Source organism: Tachypleus tridentatus, chromosome 11 (genome assembly GCF_004210375.1).
Source record: "Tachypleus tridentatus isolate NWPU-2018 chromosome 11, ASM421037v1, whole genome shotgun sequence".
In the NCBI taxonomy this organism is placed as follows: domain Eukaryota; kingdom Metazoa; phylum Arthropoda; class Merostomata; order Xiphosura; family Limulidae; genus Tachypleus; species Tachypleus tridentatus.
In genome coordinates, this window is record NC_134835.1 from 94,167,062 (window position 1) to 94,193,618 (window position 26,557).

The window sequence follows — 26,557 nt, forward strand, 5'->3', positions numbered from 1 at the left end:
CAGGGTATTCATCCCAATACCAAGTTTCGTCTTGGTTATGCTTTTCCTGTGGTCCCTGAGGCCAAGTTCTTGGGACTTATCTTTGACCATAAGCTGATTTTCATCTGACACATCAATCAGCTGTGTGTCAAGTGTACAAGGACGTTGAACATCCTCCATCTCTTATCTTTCATCTCTTGGGGAACAGATTGATGTTTTATGCTAAAGATTTATCATGCTCTCATTTGATCTAAACTGGTCTGTGGTTTATGGTTTTGCCTTGACCTTGGCCTTTAAGATGTTGTACTCTGTTCACCATCTGGGGCTTCGGCTTTCCACACTTCTTCAGCCCACTAAGTCTCGTGAACTTCCTCTACACCTCTGTTATTTGCAGCTGTCTTTACTGTATACTTCAATACCTTGATCTTTACCACAGCATTTCATCTGGGGTTGTGTTTTCCTTCCCTAGTGAGCCATATTTTTCTGAATAGACAGTTGTCTGCCAATGATTATTTTGGTCTTTGTATCAAGGTGCAACTGGCTGAACTCTCTTTTTGGATGACATTGCCGTCTCCACTGGTCAGCCCATCCCACCAACATCTTTCAAATCATCCTTCCATTCCCATTTATACAGATGGTTCGAAATCAGGTAACTCCGTTGGCTCTGCCATGGTTTGTAGTGGTTCGGTGACTGCAGGGGCGTAGATCCTGGGGGATGGGGGTATATATCTCCCCTTAATTTTAGGTAGGGGGTATGGTGCATACAATCATCCCCCCCTACAGTTTGGTCTGTTGAATTATTTTATTGCATCACAGGCCTACAAACTATGTGTTTGTTCTTGTGATTCTCATGTTCTTACCAGTCGAATTACATAATTAGACCTAGATGTAGGCTTTTTCAGTAGCTGAAATGTACATATTTAGTATAGGCATGCTTCTAAGCTTTTCGATTTAAGCGATAGTTCGTAATTATCAGTCAGTAGGCCTAAGTATACATGCAAGTATCGTGGCAACAAGATTACTCTGTGACTGCATGTTTACAGCTTTCAGGTTCACGTAATCAGAGATTACCAATTTTCAAATTGAACAGTTCACATAAGTGGTTGCAAAAATCATCCCCCCATTGAGTCTAAGAAATCTACGCCCCTGGGTGACTGCACACAGTTTCTGTGTTCACAGCCAAATTGTATGTCCCATTTTTTCTTATCATCCATCTCTATTCATTTTTTGAAGATACCATGCCACATGGTAATGAGCTCACTGACAGCAACAGCTAAGGCTGTCTGCTCTGGTGCTATCACTGCCATGCCTTTACGACATATGCACTACGCTCCTATATTAAAGACTCGGCTCCATGTCACTTGGCAGTTGACTTGAAGTGAGCAACATGATAACAAGCTTTTCCAGATCAAACCCTCTGTTGGTCTTTGGCCATCTTGTTTCTGTAAAAATCAGAAGAAGGAAGTTGTTCTGGCTAGGCTATGCATTGATCACAGTTTATAACTCGTTGTTTTCTTTTATCTGTGAATAATGCACCAATGTGTGGCCTTTGTGACACTCAAGTCACAATAGCCCACATTTTACTGTCGTGCTGTCATTACACCTCCGAATGATGGCACCATTTCAGACATGTTTTTATCAAGGGCTTAGCCTTGTCATTAGCAATTGCTCTTCTTAATTGTATTTATAACACTATTATTCAAATTTTAGCCATTGTCTTGTTTTAACTTAATTTTTATTTACACATTACTACAATTTTACTGTTATTTTTTTACTAATTGTTTGTTGCAGATAACCTAGTTGCTTTGTGCCATAAAATGCCAAACAACCACCCAAGTCTCCCATGTAATTAACTGAAATACATTTGTTTTAAAAATAGCATTTAGAAGTATTTCAATATAACATTAATCTTAGCAATAAGTTCCTTGGCTGTGGAAAATCATCCCATGAGCCACAATTTGGCATATCTGATATAAACTCTTTATGCTTATGTGTTGTTATATTTCTATTTTTAAGTTTTATTATAATTTTTAACATAATTAATCTGTTACTTTCAAACATGTATTAATTTTATTCAGGTTTAAAGTAAAAATTTAATATTTGTATGCTACAGAATTGTTTAGATTTTATACATTAATTTTTCTCTTTAAATTTACAGCAGATGGCACATCCAAGTTTCCTGCCTACGAAAGAGTAATCTTGAAGCATAGTTAGTACAAACATTGTATTTTCTAAACTCCAAGCAGTTAATTTGTAGTGTATACTGTACAATCAAATTATTTACAATAATGGTTAATACAGTACTTTAACTTTCATTTTGCAGATTAAAAAAGCATTTAAAATAGAACAAATGCATAAGAAGTTATAGTTAATGCACTTTAAATCATGCATGTAACAGAGATTATAAATTATTAATGAAGTAGAATATTAAAATGTTTATGTATTTGTATGCATGAAAGTGAGTTTAGTATTTCATTAATGAATCAAATAGTTTGTTTAACACTTCACTAATGAATCAAATCACTTGATTATAGTTGAATGTAACAAAGCATTGTATGTTATTTTGAATTTGAAACATCAATATTTATTTTAAGAAAATTAAAATTATGTGCTTAGTATCAAAATACAGAAAGTCTTTATTAGCTACCAGGATTTTGTAAGAGATAAACTGTAGTGATAAATAAGTAAAAGAAAAAGATATTAGACTTATTGGGAATGGTATATCATTGTTAGGTGAATGTCCTTTCAATCAATTGACTGCTTCTTCTGAAATACTAGTTTCCCAACAGCTCTAATAAATGGTCAAATAAAGCAAGCATCCATGTATGCTGAAATCACAACAAAGAATTAACTTTTAGTATTGACAAATTACTAGCACTCTCTTCATTTGTCAGCATAGTGTTTTCAGTACAAACATTCTAGTTTCACTATGTACTTTATCACTCACTAATTCAATTTTCGTTCAACCTGCACTATTTACAATGCTTTCACCTTATTATCCTAACAGCCAATTCAAGATGTTTGCTACTGCTTTTTCTGCTTAAAAATTTTTTCTAAATGTACAGTTTTTTTATCTCTAAAGTCAGTGCCTTCCCTCTGCCCTGTTATGCTTAAATTAGAGAATATTAGTGCAGACAGCCCTTGACTATCTTTGAATGAAATTGAACAAACAACAACACTCAGAAAGTATGTATTATGGTATCTTTATTCTCAGTTTGTAAAAAATATAAAAATGCAATTAATCACATTGTCAAATCAGACAAATAAAAGTTTTTGTGCTTTTTTTGCAAACTGGCTGTTAAAACACAATAAAAGTAATTTGAACTTTTTTAAAATATTTTTGCTAAAGGTTTTGAAATCTGTATTTAGTTGCTTCTCTGATGTTATTTTTCTAATGTTAGTATTTTGCTATTTAACATAAAATTTACATCTTCTGAATCTTTTATTTAAAGTAAATGTATGATATCCTCCTTAAATTGGAATATTTAATTATTTTAAGCTTATTTAAGACTTATTATATGAACATGAAATAAAAATGAAGCTCTTTTATTAATCTGTATATCCAATAGCATTTTAAAATGTAGATTTTACTATAGCTGGATTCATTCGACCTGTTGTGCTATTTGGAGCTCTTGCTGATGTAGCACGATCAATGCTACTTACAAATCACAGTGATAAATTTGGATCCCCACGTAAGTAGCCATCTGAATTGTATTATTTTCCAACATGATGATTATGTAAAAACTAACTAAAACTCTAATACTTCAGGAATACACCATATGTGCAGGAACAGATGAAAATTCCTGAAGTTATTTTATACTTAGTCACTCTAGTATATCAGTTGTCTGTTTGTTTTGAGTATAATAGTTTTCAAACATTATGGATATAGGTAGAAATTTAATTGTAATGTCACTTTTAACATTTGAATTTTTTCTATTTTTTGTATTTCTAAAAAAATGTTCAATAACAAAATTAATTTAAAATAATTTAGCTTCTTATTACATACTTAAATAGCATTAATAAATTTTTAAAAGATTTTTTTTAAAATAAATTATATCAAGAAAAGATGAAGCTGATTTTTATTACTGACTTGTATGAATTTTATATCCACTAATCTGTAAGACCAAACATTAATTTACAGAACTTGATAATGAGTTGGAAGAAACGCTTAAAGGTGAACGGTCGTCAAGAATTGTCCGTCTCAGTGATATAAAGAATATTATTGATAAGGTAAGTTAACAAATGTCTTGGTTGCTCAAAATGCTATTCTGCTTCTTTTTTTTTTTTTTAGACACAGTATAATTTTTTTATTCTTGAAATTAAGGTTAATGTTTTGGGTACATTTTAGTGACTTGTAAATTATATGGAAAAAAATGTTTTATTGCTGCTCATTAAAACATTGTTAGAATTGGGAGGCATCTGAGATCATTCACTTTAATGCAGAATAACTGTTAGGTGTAATAGCTAATGAGGTGATTATATGAAAAAAATAAAACTGTGTTTGATTCAATAGTGTCTGTCACTTATTATTTTTAAGATTAATATTTTAATGTAATAATTAAAATTACTTGGTCATTAATAATTGCTATATCTTAAAGGGAAAACATGCTGTTTTGGACATCACTCCAAATGCTGTTGATCGCCTGAATTATGCCCAGTTTTACCCCATTGTAATATTTTTGAAGACAGAAAACAAACAATTGGTGAAAGATTTAAGATTGAAATTAGCTAGGTCTAGCTGTAAGAACTATAAAAAGCTTTATGAGCATGCTGTTAAACTGGAAAAGATGTGGTCACACATTTTTACAGGTAAATATACTTCTTGACAAGATAATTCATGAAAAGCATTTTACAAAAGATTTGAGGAATTGTTTTCACTTGTAAAACAGTTGTTTTATTACATGTTAAAAAACGTGATGGTTATAATTTTTATTTTATTTTATTTTATTTTTCAGTATTTACTAAGTTATATATTGCATGTTTATATAGAAAATTAATTACCACTGTTAAATTTATGTTATAGATTCTGTTTTATATAATTTATTTGAATGACAAAAACTTAAGTATGTATTTTCAAACAGAATAATATCAAACTTCTAAACCATGTATGTTAGAGTAAATAAAAGTTTATCTTGTTTTACATCATTTATATATATTGTAACATTCTTAGATAAATAGTAATATTCCATAAGTCTTCCTTAAAATAGCAATATTAATTATAAAAGTTTCAAGTATTTATTTGTAATCCTGTGGTTCAATGGTAATGCAGTAATTTTGGAGTATAAATAATAAATTTCATATTAATCTGAATAGAACCTTCTATTGTTTTGAAATTTTGTAGTTTCTCAGCACCAATAGTTATACATAAAGATGTTTGTTTGCTTAATACAAATAAATAATTTGAAAATTGAGATTAGTTCTAACAGCCTAATTGTTTATATATCTTTCCACCAAATTGAACTGTATTTTTTTTGTGGAAGCTTCAAGAGCAGTTCAGACAGTTTCCTAGGATTGCCTTTGATTTTCTTCAAGAATCTCATCACATAAATTTATTCTACAAGTCTGTATAGAAAATATAAAAATTGTGCAATTTTTTGTTTAACTTCAAATTAAAAAGATTTACTTTTTTATGTAAGAATATTTTAAAGAATAAGTCAGTCTAAGTTTTTAGCAATCAAAAGGAACTGCGGAAACATTAAAGTTGTTTTTCAGACCAATATTCTTCATACATCTTAAAAGAGATTAAATAATTGTGCAATTAAAATGAACTATGTGTGTTTTCAAAATTATTCATAATTATTGAACTAAGTTCAAAACCAAGACTGAATGCATTTTTTCAAATATGGTTGTCTTTCTGAAATTATCTGGAGCTTTTGTTTGTATTAACTTTATTTAAACTTTTCATTGTAATCAAATACAGTTTCTTCAAAGCTTATATCAACCAGTTTGAAATTAAGCTGTTAAGAACAGGTTATTAGATATATATTAATCATCATTTCACTGAGCACAGTTGTTAATAAATTCCAAAAGTTTAGTTCAGCTAATTGTTTTATCTCTCCAAGTGTTAAAACTAATTTTGAAAGTTTCTGAGTACTAGTATCTATATTATAAAAAACAATATTGTAATTTTGCACAATTTTAGAAAAAGATTTATCTAGTAACTTTATGATTGTAAGTTACTGTGATATTCTTAGAAAAAAATGTTATTGCAATTTTCCTATTAGAGTGTTATGATGATTTTCACTTAATTACTGTGTTAAAGTTTTATAGATAGTATATTAGTTTCATTTGTATGGCTAGTTTAAAGTTTAAATGTATATTGTAACAATGTAACTTGAATCTTTTTTTGGTTTGACTGACAGTAATTGTAAATGCTCTTTTTAATTCTCATAGAAACTATTACTATAGTAAATGAAGACAGTTGGTACAAGAAATTACTTGATACCATATCAAAACAACAGCAACAAATTATTTGGATCAGTGAATCAAAGGTATGTGTATGAGATTGTTTGCTTGACATGTAAAAACATGTCACTTTGTGATATTCAAATGAAGAAATTTTATTAATAATTAATATACAAAACAATTATGTATATTGAGATAAATTTCAGTAAGTGAAATCATTTGAAAAAAAAATTAAATGATCTTTAGGATTTTTATGTTTTGGAATATTTAGGTATTAGATGATGTTGGGAAAACTTCAATACCAAAGCTGATTTGAGTTAAATTTTGTTAGAAACCAGTGCTTTTTTCATTACATGTTTACTTGTAATATTAATAAATCCTTTACTTAGAATCTGAAATATTAATTTAAAAACCTTCAAAGATGTATGACTAAAACGTTTTTAGTGTATTTTTAAATTAATTTCCAAAAATTTCCTTGAATATTCTTCTTAAATTATTTTTATACATTCATAATATGTAAATATATTAATACTCTAACTCTATACACAAATATAGCCTGAAAAAAACATATCTGATGACTTTCTGTTTCCAATGACTTTACGATTAAGTTATGCATCGTCCCCTGAGAGTGATGTTGACTTAGTGTCAGACTATCACCCTCTGAGCATGCAAGGAGATGTGGCCACACCTTCCATTGGCGTCGACCAGCGATTAGTTAAAGCCTCTAGTGATCCTAGTATAGCAACTCAGGAAGACATTATGAACAATCCTGGATATGCTTCTTCTTCTTCTCAGCAGCAACAGCAGGTAGGAATTGCATAAATAGACTGATTAGTAATATGTTCAGGATGTTGAATTACTACATAATCGTTAGTGCATGTGGTTTTTGTTAAAAATACAAGAAAATGCTCCAACTATTAAGACATTAACATAAATATTAAAAGTTATTAGGTATTACTAAGAATAATCTTAGTTTAACTAAAGTGACTAACTGTTAAGACTAATGTTAATAACAAATTGTAATATTTACTGTATATGCTTCTTTAATATTTGATCTCATGTAATACATGATCCACGATTTTTCACAAAGAAAATCTTAATTTTTCATGTATATGCTTCTTTAATATTTGATCTCATGTAATACATGACCCACAATTTTTGACAAAGTAAATCTTAATTTTTCATGTATCTTACATAAAAGTCAACGTAGGTTTTATTGGCAACCAAAGTAGCAACCTCTCACCCCAAGCTATGTCACACTTTATAGTGAAAACAAATGAAAACAGATAACTCTACCAACATGGATACAGTCACAGGGGTCAACTGCATGATCATTTTAACTTGTATATAGTTTTAACACTATAACTAGAATGACTTCAAATTGTAACATGAAACATTTGTTTTTCCTAAATGGCTTTAAATTCATAATAGTACACATCAATTTATACTTAAATTTTATAGTTTTATTACTCTGAACCATGTTTAACCAATTTTTACACCATTATCAATGATAAATCATTGATGTACATACACCTCACATTACACTCTCAAAATTACACTACACACGAGCTGCTTGTGAGAGTACCTTATGAATACTTTCTATTATATTATTATTTATATTTATTTTACCTAACCTAACTGTAACTCACTTAAAAACTTTCCATTTTTGTAAATAAAAAGTTAAAATTGCTTTTTTATCAATTGAGGATTTGTTTCATATTCTTTGTACCTTTACTGAGTGAGATTTCAACTTCTCAAAAGTATTATAGCCAAGGAGATTGGTCACAAAAATTGAATTATTATACAAATACATATGGTAACTCACTATAGAATCCATGCTTTTGTATCTTTCATATTTTAATGATTAAAATTTGTTATTGAAGCTGCTCATTTTATAATGTATTAATATTTTGTTATTTCTTAATAATCTTTCACTTGATCTTGACTAAATATACTATTATTATGTATAATATCTAAATTTAACTAACTATCTATCTGTTTTAAAATAACTGTATAGATGAGAATGTAAGATTCCTTGAAATTGTAATGAAACAAACTCATAGGAGCTTCACGTTCAGTGGATACTAAAATAAATGTGTCAAAATTACCATACTTCTCTAAACAGGCAACAGAAATTAATAATTAAATGTGTGGTCTGCAGCATTCTTAAAACATGTGGATATCTTTATATGAATCTGCTTGGTCTCAAGTTGTTGGGAAATCAGTTTTGCTTCTAAAAACTGACCAATTTTTTATGCCATTATACATTTTATTGTAGTTTTTGTAAAGCTTTTAAGTTGCTGTTATAAATATGTTGTGATAATGCAAAAGCTGAATTATCTCTCATAACATGGAAGCAGAATAATTAATGCAAAAATTAATTTTATTTCCTTGCTCCAGTATTCTGTTGCATAATTTTCATTGTTGTTATAATTACAATAATATAAGTTTTGTTTGATAAACAAAGCAGTTGCTAAAATAAGGTTATATATTTTTGAGTACATTACCAATTTTGTTTCTTTTTTTTTAATTATATATTTAAATCTAATGACAGAAGGTGAGTGTGAATCTTGAAAGAAATATTTTTTCAATGTTTTTTGCTGAAAATTCATTCATGCAGTTATACATTCATGTATGGTCATCAACTATATCTCCTATTCATATTGACTAATATTTGTGTTTTACATGTAAAAATGAACTGTTATCTTGTTGTTTTAATTAATAATCATCATTGTCTTACATCCATAGTTTTGGGTGGGAATCACAAGTAACTGTAATATGTAATGTGCACTAATCACTGTCAGTAACAATATTTTTTTTACTTGATACTTTGCAGTAATGATTAAATGCTTATGCTTGAGATTCCTTTCTTATAAGTAACAACGTAATTGCAGTATGTGATAATATTGCATTAGTGTCTGATTTCTTATCAGTAATTTAGAAATAATTTTAACCAACTGAACTTTTATATTTTTTACTCAAATACTAATCATTTTTTTCCTTATAATCATCATAGTTTTGTTTGACTTTATATAGCCAGAATTGATTGGTATTTTGAGGTCAGAAAATGTTATTTTCTAAATTAAATTAATATGAAACCACAGGTATTGTATTATTAGTTTACTTAAAAGATGGTCAGTCATTCATTTTTCTTTTTATTGTAATTAGAGATACCTCAACTATATAAAAACTACTAGGTTTCTTGTCTTAATTTCAGTTAATCTGTTATAATCCTTTTTTCAGTAATTAAAAGTAGTGATCTTTTGGTACTGAAGAAAGTATCTTTGAAATATACAATGTAAAAAATAAAATTCACTGGGTTTTAGATGTGATATAATGAACATATCAGTAGCCGAATTAGTTTTTTATTTTTCTTTATTTTAATGTTTATAAAGGAATCTAATGAACTAAATCATCAATTCAAAAAAGATAACAGTAGAAAATTTTTATATTAGCAAGTTTTCATTTTAAAGATTAGTGTTTTGACTTATAGTATCAGGTCCTCATCAGTTAGTGTAGTTAAAATCAAGAAGAATGGTACAGACTCCTGATGTGAGATAAATTTTAAATACTTTATCCACTTTTTGTCCTCTCATCAGGGGTTTGTACTATTCATCTAGAATTTAACTGCCATTTTAAAGTAACTCTTACCTAATGATGACTGACACAATGAGTCAAAACACTATAATCATTAAAATCAGAATTTGCCTCCTGGAAAATTTGGCTGCTGTAGTATTTTTGAATTAATTATTTTTGTTGCTTTGTTAACTTACACCAATTTGTTTTTGAAATGTTTAAAATAAAATATCTTTATCATCTATGCAGATTATAGCTTCACCAACTTTACAATTACAATTAGAGCATTCTGTTCGTGATCAAAATTGGAAACTTGTACCAAACTCAAGACAAAGCCCAGGTATGATATCTAGCTTATAACTTAATATCTAGTAAGAGGTGGAAGTAAGATAATTAATATGTTTTTATGCTTTGGTGAACGTTAATGATATAATAAAACATCTACACAAGTAATAAAGACACTTTGTAAATTTAAAATGATGTAGAGATGGCAGTGCCTACAGGAAAAAAAATTCAATATGATATTTTAAAACTTGTACAAAATGGTCATAAATTCTGTCAATTCAACTGACCTCATAGCAAGGGCCTGTAATAGTCTATAATAATCAAGACATGTTTCAGTTTGACTTGGTTTTCCGTGTAAGTAAGTCTTACACTCTTAATTATGTTATATTGATGCCTAACCTGACATGACCATGATATTATGATAAATAAACTGCATACCAACAATCAAGAATATATAACTTTCAACTACAGTAGTGCTAAAATCAAATATACATCTTAACAGTGTAGCATTATATTTTAATACTGAATGAAAGTTACGTACCTATGATCTTTGTATAGCTGTATTCATCCCTATATTTGCATTCTTTTTGATACTGCTTTCTCTACATAATTTTACATTTACATTTTTTATTACTCATTTTGTGACATTTTTTACCCTGACTTTAAGTTAGTGTATTCTATGAATGTGTAATAAAATTTAGTATTATATGTATATATATATATATATATATATATTAATTAATCTTTTTACACCTTTACTTCATATGTAATATAGATGTAGGCTTCTTAAGTATTCTACACATTACAGTCATCTAATGTTCCTCTATTATTAGCTGGAAATTTATGCTTCACCCTGTACTTAAGCTTTTTAAAGGAACAGCTTGTTTCTGTAACTAACTTCAAAGGATGATGATAACATCATTTACACTAGATTTATGAATTTTGTTTTTTAATTACATGCAGAAAACTACTGATTTCACTTTGTTTTGATTGTTATCAGCTATTTAGTGCAAGTATTGAAAAATAGATAATTTATTTGTATAACTTTTTTAACATTAAGCATTCAGCAGACAATACAATAAAATGACTAACTTGTATCTGTTGTAATGACATCCATCATATGCTACAAGGTATAGTGAAATAACTGTTTGTGTATGTTATTCTTTTATCACTAGCATCTCATCATTGTTATTTGTTAATCTTTGCTTATGGCAATCATCTTTTGTGTTTGAAGCAGAATTTCTTTCTAAAATTTCCCTAAAACTGTCCCAGGATTCAAACATCAAATATTCTTGTTTTGTTTTTTCCCATAAACTTTTCTAATTATTCCAGAATCTCAACAGTACTTAATAATTTGATAGTGATTGCTGGCTGTTCCTAAAGTTTGGAATTGCTTCAATTCATGTTCATATTGGCATAAGGCTCAAATCTTTAACATGATAAAGTTTGTGTGTTAGGGTTATTCCTTTAAAAAGAAATGTTTGAAGAAAATTATCTGCAGCTCATTTTAAGGTTGAACAATAAGCTGATTTAGAGATTTGAGGTAATTTTTTTATGCTTTTTGAAATAAGACAAAAATGTAGATAGAACTCAACTTATACTTTTGTTTTAGTAACGTTATATTTCAAATTCTTACAGATAAGAATGGAAGGGAGAATCTGTTAAAGACCTATCATAGGTCTAATATGAACCCCTATAACACAGTAACAGAGAGAAACAGAACAAGAGTAAATGGAGAACATACAGGTGAAAAAAAAACATAGCTGTATTTTATCTATGGACAGGTTGAACATGAGTTTCTGAATATTATATAAAAACTTTGTAGATAATAAAATAATTCAAAACCAGTTATAATAATGCTTTCGTGTATTTTACAGGCAAATGTATACTACTTGGCCAATCCTTCTGTAGTAATATTATAAAACCTAATACTGTTTAAATTAAATAATTTCCAGTAAAAATGCATACAGTATTTTATTTACAGGTAATGTCTGTTTAGTATTTCACTACTGATGTGTCACAAAAATGATGTTTAATTGGTTGCTTACTAAGTACAGTAAGAAATTTTAATCATATAAATTTTAACACTCAAATTTTGTTTTTAGAAAACTTAATGCAAGTGTAATTAAATGAATAGAAATATTAATTAATGAAACTATAGAGTAAACCTTTTATCCTTTTAATTACTTGTCATTTAATATTTTGTTTATTCTGTGGTAGTTAGTGCTATTTTCTCATTCCTTGCTGATATGAATAGTTCTCAACATGCACATTTTTTGAGTGAATAAAATCAAAGAAGTACTTAACAGTTATGATTAGGATGTAAAGAGAATGACCAAGTCCAGAGTTATGCATCTTTTTTTTATCAACTTTAATTGTATTTATACAAATGACCAGCTTATAGAGCAAGTGTGAGGCTGTTTGACAAACAACTATGTTCTTATGTAGTTTAAAATTCTACAATCTTTGAGTTTCTTAGTAACTCACTATAACAGCAACCTTGTGTAGAGGGTTCATGCTTCTTTCACTTAAGTTTCTATGTACGTTACTAAAATCACACAAACCTGCTTCTGTGATTGATTGGATCACATTTGGTGCTTTTTAGAGTAAAAAATATGCAATTCCCAAGCCCAGATACTGGTAAATGTCTAATTATACTTTCTTGAACCAGTTCATATTTACTTTTGATTTCTTGACAAGAAAATTATAGTTTGTATGTCTGTGACATATTTTCATTGAAAATGTAATTTTGTTAAAACAAGTGATAGAGAATATATCAAAACTTTCCATACCAGTCCTTGAGAATTAATGGGTTTGGACTTTAATGATTAAATTATATTTATATTTTAATGGTATTATTAATCTATTTTTAATTAATAAATGTGTTAGGAAAAGGAAAGTTCACACTAAACAGGCTTTCTTGAATATATAAATTGGCACAAGTGATGAGATTGTATATTAAACTGTTACAAAATGTTATTATTGTATATGACATTTTACATGTAAATTATATTGGTTTCGGTAATGTAAATAAACTAAAAGAATTTATGAAGGTACAAGGAGTAATAACTAAAAATTTTATTTTTATCAGCATATTTAGCATAAGTCATTCCTTGAACTCTTTATTTAATATTTATTCTAACATTGTGTAAGAGTAGCTGTTTTTGTCCCTCATAATTAATTATGTAGGTTTAGGAACTCCTCCTTCAGAGCCAGAACCTCCACCTCTGATAGACAGAAGCAGTAAGCCTCAGAGATTTCGCAGTGCTCAGGAGAAACTGTACATGAAAACAGGTAAATTATGTTCAATAACTTTTCTTTAAATTTTTCTAGGATAGTACAAAATGTAAGTATATATATATATATATGTCTGTATGTATCTAATGGGTTAATTATACATTTTTAAAACCTGGCATATGTTTGTTTATGAAATGGTGTGATTTTCTTCTTGGATAAAACAAATTTAATACAACTTATATTTCTCTTACACTTTTATAATACTGAATGCATTAGATACCAATAAAAGTATTCTTATAAGTGATTGTCATTAATTTCTAATCAAAGTAATCTGCTTATATAGATCAGAACTAAAAATTAACCCAGTAAGTAAAATAGCTAATTTAACATACTTTCTTACTTATAAGGATTAAAATACATTTGTTCTATTTACCTAAACTCTCTGTTAGCAATATTTTCTGCTATAATCCCAGTTGATGCTTCTTATATAGTGAATAATAATTATGTGTACATAAGTTCTTAGGGCTAAGATTATTTTTGCACCATATAATAAAACCTTTGCAAAGCATAGAAAACAATGTTTTAAGTGATTTTATTTAACTTAGAATCCAATACTATTATGTCTTTACATAAAGCAGTTGCTAGAAGGTTAACATTGTATTTTGCCACATCTCAATAAATACTGTAACAAGAAACATAATTGTGAATATTTTCAAATACATTACGATATCTAAGTTTATTGAGTCGGCACAAATCTAGCCAGTTTAAGCACTTTTTTCCACATAAACATGAATCTGGTTAATCTGAACATACTTGCTCTTCAAGGAAGTATAAGTTTAGTTGAGCTAAACACTTGTTTTCCAAATAAACATGAATCTAGTCAGTCTAAACTTTTATTCAAGTGAACATAACCTTGTCTAGCTAAACACTTTCTCAAATAAGCATAAATCTAACATTGTTGAACATACTTGTTTTTCAAGTAAACATGAATCTGGTGTAGCTAAATACGTTTTATTTTTGGTATTCTCAGGTACATTGATATTGATTTCTCTCATGAATAAATGGGTAGGACCAAGTGCTCTGGAGAATATATGGGTAGGGACAGTAAGAACTGATATCTTATGAATGCTGTACTTTAAAGATTACATGATATCTTATGAATACTATACTCTGGAGAGTAAATGGGTATGGCCAACAAAAAATGATATCTGATGGATACTGTACTCTAGAGTAGTAGTTTGTTTCTCCTTAAATCTGACTGAGTTTGTCACAAAGAAAGAGATGGTACATGGTCTTTAACCACATAAACACAGATGAATGTTAAACAATTAAACAGATACAATTGTTTGTAGTGTGTTGGTAATAACAAAGAGAGGGAGAAAGACCTTTATTAAGTCTAACAAAAAACTCTGGTTTACATTTAAGCTTTGAGTCAAGAATTGTAAACAAATGAAAAAAATTAAAATGTTAACATTGAAGATTGCATTTAAACAGAAACAAATTTACTTTAAATTAAACACCAAGGTGGTCCTTATTTGCAGGTAAAATTTCAATTTAAAAATTGTAAAAGTCTCCATAATTTTATTCCAATGTACAAAAATACATTAAATGTCAAATTTGATCCATTTTGGATCACATTTAGAGATTACTTAATAAGGTTGAAGTTCTAGACTGCAGTGGCTTAGTGCTGTATGTACTGTGTGATGTAAGAACATATTTGTTGTGTATTATAAATAATTTGTTTAAAATATATTATTATTTCATTGCACGTACAGTAGTAGAGTTAAACGATTTTGGAGTGGTTAGTCACTTTCACATTGTCATAGTTTCCTTTTTTGCTTAAAACTAATTAAGTTAGTTATACTTATTATAGCCTCTTTTTTTAAGATGATAATTTTGTGTTTTGATTTCATTTCTATACCACACTTTTTGCACTTTAATAGTAAATTGTAAGATCTTGATATACAAGTTTCTTTCTATTCTAACAAAAGTTGATTCACCAAATCAAATGTATAGAAATCTATTGATGCTACACTAGAATATCTATAAAAATTTGTAACGTCTTGTGTCTGTTACAGAAATGTAAATGTACACAATGGGCATTCCTTGCTGTGTTCCCCAAAGATATTAGAACCCAAATTTTTGGTCTTATCACCAAATCACTGGAGGAAGGGCAGTAGTAGTGTAAAGATGAGTGTTTATATATAATTTTAAAGTTATTTTTACTTCCTCAGTATTTGTACAAAAAAAGGACAAGTTTGAGAATACACTTTGCACATTATAACAACAACTTTTTTTTTTATAAATATATTGTTGTATTTTATTCTAAAACCAGTTGTGGACCAATTTGTCTCTGTTACAATAAAACTAATAGTTAACCATTTTATCAGAAAATGTGTTCATGATAAACTTTTGTACATGAATGTTCTTATTTGTTTCTTATCTGAGATTCTTCTTCAGTGTACATTTTGTGTGATAGACCAGATATGTTTAGGAAGAAAACAGAAGTTATTCTAGTGGTTCTTATAACATCTAAAAATGAGTAATTATTACTAGCATGTGTTCAGTGAAGATAAAGAAAATTCTTTTTGAAGCACACTTTATATGATGGTATAAATATATTTTTTCAGAGAATATCTGAAGTGATTTTTCTGGTACTTGATAAAGTACCAGAAACATAAGAAACATAATACACCATGTCTTTATGATATTTACAACTCACTTTCTCTTATTATGATTATGGACAGTCTCATTTCATTAATTCTTAAACCCATAAAGAAAAAAACATCTTCACAAATAAATAATAATAATAAAATTGCCAGTTAACAAATGGTTAACTCTGCATGAATTTGATTTTTAAGTGTATATTGAGATATTGTAAAATACCTTAAGCTATAATTATTGAGATATTTTTGATGTAATTTCAATTTTTTTTCTTTTTTAGGAAGAAGCAATGCAAGAGATTTTGAAATGCCTGATTATATAAATACTGTACCTTCAAGATCCACTATACTTGACAGATCCAATATAAAATCAGTAAGTAGTTTTTAATCTGCTAATAAAACTCAAAAATCATGTTAATGTTTTTTATTACCAAATCTTAGGCATATTTTATAACTCTTTACTTGATATAAATTATATATGAGTCAGAATTCTAAAACTTATTTATTTCTTCGGAGTTATCACTTAATCTTCAATTTATAAAATCTCAAATGTTTCACTAAACTTAATGTTATTTCTCCACAAAGCTGAAGATAGGATCTCACGAAATTGATTAGTTGTTTTTGTTTACCCATAAAGTTATGGAAGGAAAATTTGTAAACAGTTATTTAAATTGCTGAAAGACTACGTGTGTAAAACAACAGTGTTCAAAATAAATATTTATAATTAATTAGGTTACATAAACTTAAATCCCCATAGTTTCTTATTGCTATCTTATGTGTTATATCCTAAATGTTATTTTTTAAGTGCTGTTTGTATTTTGTATTATATAGAGTTTTAAGTCTGGATTTGTTATCTAGAAAACACTTGTTAATCCTGTTATAAGTAACTACTTACATATTATCAGTTGGATAATTGAACATTCAACAAATTTGTCTTTTTTGTATTTTCAGACACTATATATATTTGTGTAATGTAATGTTTAAGATTGAGTAAAGTGCAGGGGTGTAGATTTTTTACACTTGATGGGGAGGATGATTTTTGCAACCACTTATGTGGACAGTTCAATTTGCAAATTGGTAATTTCTGATTACGTGAACCTGAAAGCTGTAAACATGCAGTCACAGAGTAATATTGTTGCCACTATACTTCAAGGTTTCCGTGTAGGTTTGTATAAGTGAGGTGTTGTGAACAGTTTTCCAAATGCTAATAGAATAAAGACAAATGTGTCACAAATTAACTGCCACATGAATTTATTCATGCACACTGCACAGTATAAAAGATGGCCATTATACTTGACAAGGTTACTAATAACTTTCATTGCATGAATTACATTTTCAAATATTAATAAAATTAGTAATTACCCTTGATAAGTTTATGTCTACTGAAAAACTGTTCATGTTGTTTGATAAAAATAATTAAAATGTCTTTGCAAACTCTTGAAAATTACACATCAATACAATGTAGCACATAATTATTCATACTTTTCATTGAAGTAAGATTCATTTAGTCCTCTAGTCTACATGTTCCCAAACGTAGACCTCCTTTGTGATGATTTGTTTATGAATTCTTTCATAAGCTCTTCTATATTTATCTTGTCAGCCCCATCTTTGTGAGTGTGACAAACTGCCACATGGTTGAGGCAGCACTGAGATATAGTTGACCTTAACCACGTCTTCAACCATCTTAATGCAGAAAAGCTGCGTTCACATTCGCAGCTGGATACTGGACATACAAGCAAAACTTTCCTGAGAAGAAACACTTCACTAAATATCTGCTGGCTTGTTTCATGCATTTTACAGTAAGCATCCTTTGCATCTTTCAGATATACTGCTTTTGTTGTTCCTTTGAACATGGGCAACTGAAACTGAGCTGTTATGTAGAGATTTCTGGATATAAGTTTATAACCGAGTTGTCAATCTTGCCAGATGTGATCATGTTCTTAAGTGCCAGATATTGCCTCAATGCAGTCGTTGTTGTCTGCATTGAAACTAGTGGTCAGATGTTCTATGACTGTGTCCACAAATTCAAAATATTAACTTCTGTAGTAATCTCTAGCTGTTGCAGAATGGTGTGCTGAGCCATCACCTCTGATCCTTTTGGGGGGTCTGCGAATGCATGGTAGTTCAATAGGCACCAGATCTAGGGAAGTTACCTTTTTCTCAGCTTCATCAAATATCTTGTTGTAATTTTCCTCTGTTCACAATACCTGCAATTGCTCAACTGTCATTACAGATGCTTCAATCATGTCAGATACTGTCGCTGATTTTGCTTTGAATGCATGGTTTAGTTCCTCTAATGCAGCTAATTGATGCTGAGCCATCAACAATCCTAAAACTGTCTTTCCTTTGTCAAATCTGTCCAGCAGACCTTGTGCTTTCACTGCTAATCTGATTTTACTTTTTCCAGTTGTAAAACCCGGTGGATATGAAGGTATACTCCATTGGCCTCTCCAATTTCCCTGTAAAAAGGCCTCTCTTTTCTGCCTTGGCACAATGAAAGCATATGACTTTTTGAGTCTGATTGTCTGAGTGCAGCCATGGGAACTCATCAAACCACTTGCCCTGGAAGTTGATATTTTGAGGTTTTGCTTTCTGTTGTGGTATTAGTTGTGCATCTGGATGATATGGCTTTCCACACTGTATTTGTGGAGTGTCAGATTTTTCATTACTGCATAAACTTGTTTCACAACTATCTGGTGGTTCATGATGTGTAAGGCATTCAACAATAAAACTGGCTAGACATGCATATGAACAAATGGCGTAGGAAAACCGCACAATATACACGTAAGATTGATGCAGCTAGAAGCTACAAATGGCCTGCCAGATCTAGATCACAGGAGTTTATGCTTGGGAGTAATATTTTCGAATTTCATGCTCTGTTCAATCTGTTGTGATGAAAATTTTACTTAATCTTACACTACGTACAAGACGTAGGTAGATTCTGTGATAGTGCTTGCAAGCCTTGCATGTATACTTAGGCCTACTGACTGATACTTACTTAGATAACTTAGATAACTGTCGCTTAGATCGAAAAGCTTAGAAGCAAGCCTATATTAAAGATGTACATTTCGGCTAATGTAAAAGCCTACATCTAAGCCTAATTATGTAATTGGTAAGAACACGAGAATCACAAGAACAAACACATAATTTGTAGGCCTGTGATACAATTAAACAATTCAACAGACCAAACTGTATGCACCATACCCCCACCTAAAATGAAGAAGGGGATGTATACCCCCCATCCTCCCAAGAATCTATGCCCCTGGTAAAGTGCCTCTGTTTATTACCTCAGACTGAGTTGAAGTGCTTAAGTTTTAATAATTAACTCTTTTGTGCCCAGATAAGGGCAAAATTACACCATTAAATTGAAAATTAATAAAAAAATGAGCTTGTAATTGTTCTTCCACATATAAAAAAAAGAATTTTGGAGTTGAAATTTTCTCAATAAAAAGTTTTATTTATTCGGTTTTATACATAGAACTATTTTTAGATTGCATATTTTGATTTTTAGTTGTATTCAGTAATGATCCCAGGTTTACTAGAAAATAAGTAAATTCATTTGTCTAAATAAATGAAAGTTACTTCAAATAAGGTATTAGAATTTTCAGGAGTTGTAAGATAAGACAATTTGTTTTTTGTAATTAAGGATCGTGTTAGAACAAGTGAACAATATGTCTTAACTACCAATCAAAATGTCCATCCTCTTCCTGGTCATCACCACTTCACCAAAGGTTCAACACAGTCTAGTACCAGACACGTAGAGATAGATTCTGGCAGACATTCTCAGGTTAATCCCAGACATGGGTAAGATGTTATTTCTCAAAACACATGTCATGTTTCTCTTTACATTTTTCACTTTAATTTCAATTATTGTAAAAACATTAACTCTATATTAGTGTTGTGATTATACTGAGGAGAATATATTTTCTATATTTCGTACTTTTATGTTGTGGAGACTGATGTTTTTATTTGATAACAAACACTCTACTAAGCCTTTTTAATGTGTGTAAACGTACCTGACAAAAACCTTATAGATTATTCAATATTCTTAAACAGAGTTTCAGAAACCAAAATACTATCACAGAAATTATTTGAACCTTCTTTTTTTTTCCAGTTTCACACTGTCCTAATTTTTTGTTTAGGTTAAGTCACCTAATTCTTTTTCATTCTTTTTACACTTACAGTTGTATATTTGTTCTGTTTTACCATCTTGAATTATGATTTACCTCTTCTCTTATTGAGCAATAATTTTAAAGAAGAAAGCACTAATTACAGTAAACTTCATCTCCTTCTGTGAAATTACTTTAATGCTGTGTATACACCTTCTGAATTGGTTTGTACTTTTAGTTATCCATTTAAAATCTTTATTATATTTTATCAGTGTATAGAAGAATTATGTTAATTTGATGTTTCAGTTTATTAGAAGAGAAAAAACCTCCATCTCCACCTCCTAAGTCTGCAAACTTTGGTTCTGGGTAAGATAATAATTAGGAAAATTTAAATCAATTATATTAGCTGAAATTGACTTGTATATGGTCCTGTTTACTTTGATTTGGTGATTGGAAGCCACAATTTCCTATTTCAGTAATAAATAATTTTGTTTTAGATAAATTTGATGAAATATACACATAATGTATCTGTTACTTATTATTTCTCCATACATTAGAAATCATTTCTTAACATGTTTTATTTTGAGTTTGCTTGGTGATTACAAGTGTTATTTATTTTATTACAAGTTACAGCTTTTACAGTAAGGAAAAATATTTCTAAAAACAGGTATGACAGGTGATGATGGTGATTTGTTACTCTTTTAAGTAAAATCTCAAACAATACTCATAAAGATATATCTTTATATATCTTTTTATACCTTTCCAATGCTTTATGAAGAGAGTTTTGTAAGTTAGCTAAAGCATAGTAAGTTAAAATAGTATATTTAACTCTAAAGAAATATGAGAATAGTTTTAGACCAATGAGGAAAATAATCAAACCACATTCAGTAAATAGTTAAATAAAGATTTTTGGTGGATGAGACTGAAAAGTTTTTTTCTTTTATACATTAGGAGGATACATAAAAGATTCAAAATGAGTTTTCTCTTCATGTTCAATATACAGATCTGGGTTGTCAAATTTATTTGCATTTATTGTTACTAAACACCAGAGTAACAAACATTGAATAAGTAGGTCAGGATTGTTCTATTTTGTGTTATTGGCAAGTCACAGTATTTTTACTGTAATTTCTAGGGCTACATGTTATTTGTGTGTAAAAAATTACTTTTACTCAAGATCATTGATATTAAAGACCAGAGTAATATAGTAATAGGTAACAACCATTAAACAAATAAGTCTGAAAGTTAAAACACAAAAAATTATCTTAATTTTTAATTTAATTTCATGTTAATTCATTTTCATTTTGCCTGATAACTGGTAGGCCAGTTAAAATTGCCTTATGAACCACCAGTTATACAATGCAAATAATACTTATATCCTTAAAAATTTACTTTTGGTGTGCATGAATGCACATCTATATGTAACTTAACATTTTTTTAAATAACCAGAATGCCTTATTTTATTTCATATCTTTTATATTTTTATGTATTTAGCATTAATTATTCTCAAAACATTACTCTGATTGTTTTTTAATCTAGTTTGCAGTAACCAGTAATAGATAAAATAGAAAATTACTAAACTTTATGAAAAATAGTATTTACTGTCCTAGGTTTAAAGTGCTTACAGTTTTATACAGTATTTTAGTAATAATACAAATCACGTGTCAGATTATTTTAACACGACGATTTTACTTCCAGGATGGAAATGCAGCTCTAAGCTTATTAATATTAGTTTTGTTTCTATTTTTTTCTATATAATTTCAAAAATACAAAGCCAATGAAGAATAACTGATTTCTTTCTAACTTTATAAACTACAGTACTGTTTATTTCTTCTGCAGGACATCTAGTAGTAGACCTATTCCTCCCCCTAAGCCAGCACATTATCAAAACAGACTGTGGAGACAAGATGACCTAACAGATGGAATCAGAAAGAAAACATCTCAGGAAAACTTCTATCATAGGAAATACAACAGTCAAGATGGATCAGGGCATGGCCCAGTTCCTGGGTTTTACCACACCCGTTCCTATTCAGGAGTTGAGGCTCCACCCCCACCTCGGCCTCCTCCACCACTAATGCGAAATACCCACCTTCAACCACCTCCCATTAGAAGAGACCTAGAAGATGTCAGGTATAGCTCAAAACAAGGAAACAGTTCAGACTTTGATTATCATCTTGATTTACACTCCCACATAAAGTCTAGAAATGATATCACAAATATGCCATCTTCATATACTTCAAATCTGATGAATGGCACTGGACCATATCAAAACATTCCACATGGCTCTGCCAGTAATCCTTATAGATATGATATGGCATACTCTCAGGAGCATAATGCCTCTTCATCCCCTCCTCCTGGCCTTTTGGATCTGTTCAAGAGAGAAAACCGTGGTAGTGCATTTGAACTGTACAAAAAATTGGATTCATCCTTACCCACGGGGACTCAAAAGTTAAATCTTTCACCATTTGAACTTACAGGGTGAGTTAATGTATAGGTAGTTTTAGAACTAATACATTCAGTTTGATACAGTTGTATCAAAAGTTAGTCTTTCCACTGTATTTCTAAAATTAAATGTTATGTCCAACTCCTCTAGAAGGTATGTAGTTATCATACTTGTTGGTTTGAATGTAGATAATTAATTTAAATATTACTACGTTTAAGATTGCTACATTAATTGTTAATGTTTAACAACAGTTTAAGTGAGAATGATTGATCTTTTTTGTTTGTTTATTAATAGTTATATTATGTTGGTGGTAAGCTGATATCTGCATGTTGGAAAATGTACACTGTTACTATAAAATGCTCAGCTTGTCTTCAAACTAATTTGCTGAGAACTGGGAAGCTTATGCACTGATTGATTACATTAAATATTTTTTATTTCATTCCATAAACATGAAAAAAAATAACTGTCATAATCAAACCCAAATTTCTACATTAAATCTAAGTAGATAAACTTTTATCTGTTTATGTTTTACCATCAGACCATTGTCTTCTGATTCTATGGATAGCAACCATAGAGTTGTTGCTACAGCAAGAGGAATTTTCAATCACAGTGGGGGAACTTTGATGTCGGAGGAGACTGGTGTTCAAATTGTTATTCCACCAGGAGCATTACCTGAAGGAAGTGATCAGGAAATTTACTTTAAAGTTTGCCAGGACACGAGTATGCTACCTCCTTTGGACAAAGAGAAAGGTTTAAGTTTTTATGTTAATTAGAAAACTATATTTAGCTTGATTATCAAACATCTGCAGCTTGCAATGTGGCTAAAGCTTATCTATAATACAAAAGTTACACAAAACAAATTGTATAAGAGGACTGAAATTTTTTTCTGTAATTTAACATGCTAGTTGTTATTTTTTTATTTCTGTTTTCAAAAGAGTAATATTATAATGGAAAGCTGAACGAGATAAAATATTTTTTACCAGTGTTTGTTATGTTTATCAAGAATAGTTAAAATTTGAATAATTTGCAGAAATTGTTTTAATAAAACAAAAAATAATTTGAACCCTCAGTTATCATTGCCAAGTAAGTGTTTTATACACATGTATCTGAAATTACAGAGTACATTCATCTTGAACCCTGAAAAAGCTGAATAACCATATGCTTTGACATAAAATGAAAAATTATAATAACAATGAAAAAATACTTTAATAAAACCATCATCATAGTCAATGTTTAAAACAATACAACTTTTATCAAAATATTTTGTAATAATATGAATTCTTAAGAATATTGTATGCACCAACTTATTTTGACAATTTTGTATTCTCTAACCTACTATAGAAACATTTTAGCAGTCATAATAGAATGTTAATTTTCAGGTAAATGGTTTAGGTAATTCTGATGAAATTCAAATTATTGCTTCATCACAGTTTCAAGAATGTTTACAAATGTTGTTAAAATATTATAATATTAAGCAAATAAAAATTGTATAGTAATGTGCTATTTGTGTAGTATTATAATAGTTTACTTTTTTGTTGTTGTTTATTGTTCTGAACATATGCAAGTTTCACATAACACCAATAACACCATTAAATTAACTGTGTTTCATGTTACCTTTGTTCCTTTGTTATTCCCAAAGTTGGTAATACCTTTAACCATATGTGGAGAACATTGCTGAATGCAACCTTGTATAAGGATGTTGATAGCAGTGTCCTTCAGTTGTTGTATAGGTGATATATAGAGGTTATGGCCCCACCTATTTTTAGTGAAAATGATCAGTCACGTGATAGCACATGTTGTGCTTGATAAATCCAAAGTATTCTTTTTGAAATTAAGAACCTTTTTTTTAACATTTTGGGTAGATGAGGTAATGTTGAGAACACCTGGAAGAAGTGACAAGCTGACATAAGTAAATTGCAAGTACACACATACTGTTTGTTTTGCAAATCTTTATAAAGATTGTTATGTTTTACACTTGTGTTCAGTCTCATTATTCTGTTTAACTCATTTGAGTAAGAATTTAATTATTACTATGTGATCAATATCTTGAATGAATCTCCTGGGAAATGAACATGAGTCACTGTTATTTTCAAAAAAAGAACTTTTATGTTGTCAGAATCAGGGAATAAAACCTGTATCATAACTGAAAAATATTGCTTGGTCATATTTTGCTTTATTGAATTTTTAACCTGCTTGTTAATATTAAGATCAATATTTAGAATCTAAGAAAGGTTCTTTGATACATTACATGGGCAAAAGTATGTGGACATCCTACCATCACACCCATATGTGCTTGTTAGACATCTCATTCCAAAACCATGGGCATTAATATGAAGTTGGTCCCCCCTTTGCTGCTATAACAGCCTCCTCTCTTCTGGAAAGGCTTTTTACTAGATTTTGGAACATGACTGTGTGGATTTGCTCCTATTCAGCCACAAGAACATTAGTGAGGTTAGATACTGATGTCAGGAGAGAAGGCCTGGCTTGCAATCAGCATTCCAATTCATCCCAAAGGTGTTCAATGGGGTTGAGGTCAGGGCTTTGTGCAGACCAGTCAAGTTTTTCCACACCAACTTTGGCGAACCATCCCGAAACTCTTGCCACAAATTTTAAAGCACATAATTCTCTAGAATGTCACTGTATGCTGTAGTATTAAGATTTCCCTTCACTGGAACTAAAGAACCTAGCCCAAACCATGAAAAACATTCCCAGACCATTATTCCTCCTCTGCAAAACTTTACAGTTGGCACTATGTATTCAGACAGGTAGCGTTCTCCTGGCATCTGTCGAACCCAGATTCATTTGTCAGATAGTGAAGTGTGATTCATCACTCCAGAGAATGCATCTCCACTGCTCCAGAGTCCAATGGCAGTCTGTTTACATCACTCCAGCCGACACTTGGCATTGCACATGGTGATATTAGGCTTGTATGTGACTGTTTGAGCATAGAAACCCATTTGATGAAGCTCCTGATGAACAGTTCTTGTGCTGACATTGCTTTTAGAGGCAGTTTGGAACTCAGTAGTGAGTATTGCAACTGTGGACAGATGGTTTTTATGTGCTACACACTTCAGTGCTCGGCAGTCCCATTCTGTGGCTATGCTACTGTTGCTTCTAGACATTCCACTTCACAGTAATAGCGCTTACATTGATGGAGGCAGCTCTAACAGGACAGAAATGTGATGAACTGACTTGTTGGAAAGGTGGCATCCTGTGACAGTGCCACGTTGAAAGTCACTGAACTCTTTAGTACGACCCATTCTTCTGCCAGTGTTTGTTTATGGAGATTGCATGGCTGTATGCTTGATTTTATGTACCTATTAACAATGGGTGTGGCTGAAATAACTGAACCCATTAATTAAAAGGGATGTCCACATACTTTTGGCCATGTAGTGTATCAAAACAATATGAAACATTCATATTGTTAGGTGTTTGTTTCAGTACTAAGAATAGACAATGGATTTTACTGTTAGAAGTTAATTGTTCAATTTTGTTCTTTCCCAAAATTAGTGAGAATTCAGTTTTTGTGTTTAGATGTATGTTATCTTCAAAGATTTTGTCAAGATTGAGAAGCTTATCACTGTTTGATACTTGTTTCCATAGCTGAACTACTGATGAAATCTTTCAAACATTTCTGTCATGTTTTTGATCATTTTGGATATTACCTACTGTACCTAAAGAACATTCTAAAAATTCTCTCATCAAAAATGGCAAAATAGATGCTAATTATAACTACTCAGTTGCTTTATTGTTATTGTTTTTCTTTTCATTATTTTAATATATCTTCTTCTGTCTGAAATAAATCATATCCTTTGTTATTTAAACCATTTTTATTTATGTGGTTTCTTATACATTATTTTCTG

General features: G+C 29.9%; 1 protein-coding gene across 15 annotated transcripts in view; it reads left to right on the plus strand.

The window, feature by feature from the left end:
* The window catches only part of LOC143232799 (tight junction protein ZO-1-like), a 110,622-nt gene that overhangs the window by 77,819 nt on the left and 6,246 nt on the right, over positions 1 to 26,557 (plus strand). For 11 of the 15 annotated variants that reach the window (XM_076468664.1, XM_076468667.1, XM_076468669.1 and 8 more), the window contains 14 exons: positions 2,138 to 2,188; positions 3,576 to 3,671; positions 4,121 to 4,209; positions 4,578 to 4,788; positions 6,373 to 6,470; positions 6,940 to 7,191; positions 10,210 to 10,300; positions 11,884 to 11,991; positions 13,435 to 13,539; positions 16,427 to 16,518; positions 19,792 to 19,949; positions 20,561 to 20,620; positions 22,091 to 22,729; positions 23,233 to 23,444. In XM_076468664.1, the coding sequence (XP_076324779.1) occupies positions 2,138 to 2,188; positions 3,576 to 3,671; positions 4,121 to 4,209; positions 4,578 to 4,788; positions 6,373 to 6,470; positions 6,940 to 7,191; positions 10,210 to 10,300; positions 11,884 to 11,991; positions 13,435 to 13,539; positions 16,427 to 16,518; positions 19,792 to 19,949; positions 20,561 to 20,620; positions 22,091 to 22,729; positions 23,233 to 23,444 (2,262 nt within the window). The remainder of the gene's footprint in view (positions 1 to 2,137; positions 2,189 to 3,575; positions 3,672 to 4,120; positions 4,210 to 4,577; positions 4,789 to 6,372; positions 6,471 to 6,939; positions 7,192 to 10,209; positions 10,301 to 11,883; positions 11,992 to 13,434; positions 13,540 to 16,426; positions 16,519 to 19,791; positions 19,950 to 20,560; positions 20,621 to 22,090; positions 22,730 to 23,232; positions 23,445 to 26,557) is intronic. The other 4 variants (XM_076468665.1, XM_076468668.1, XM_076468677.1 and 1 more) reach the window with 2 other exon arrangements.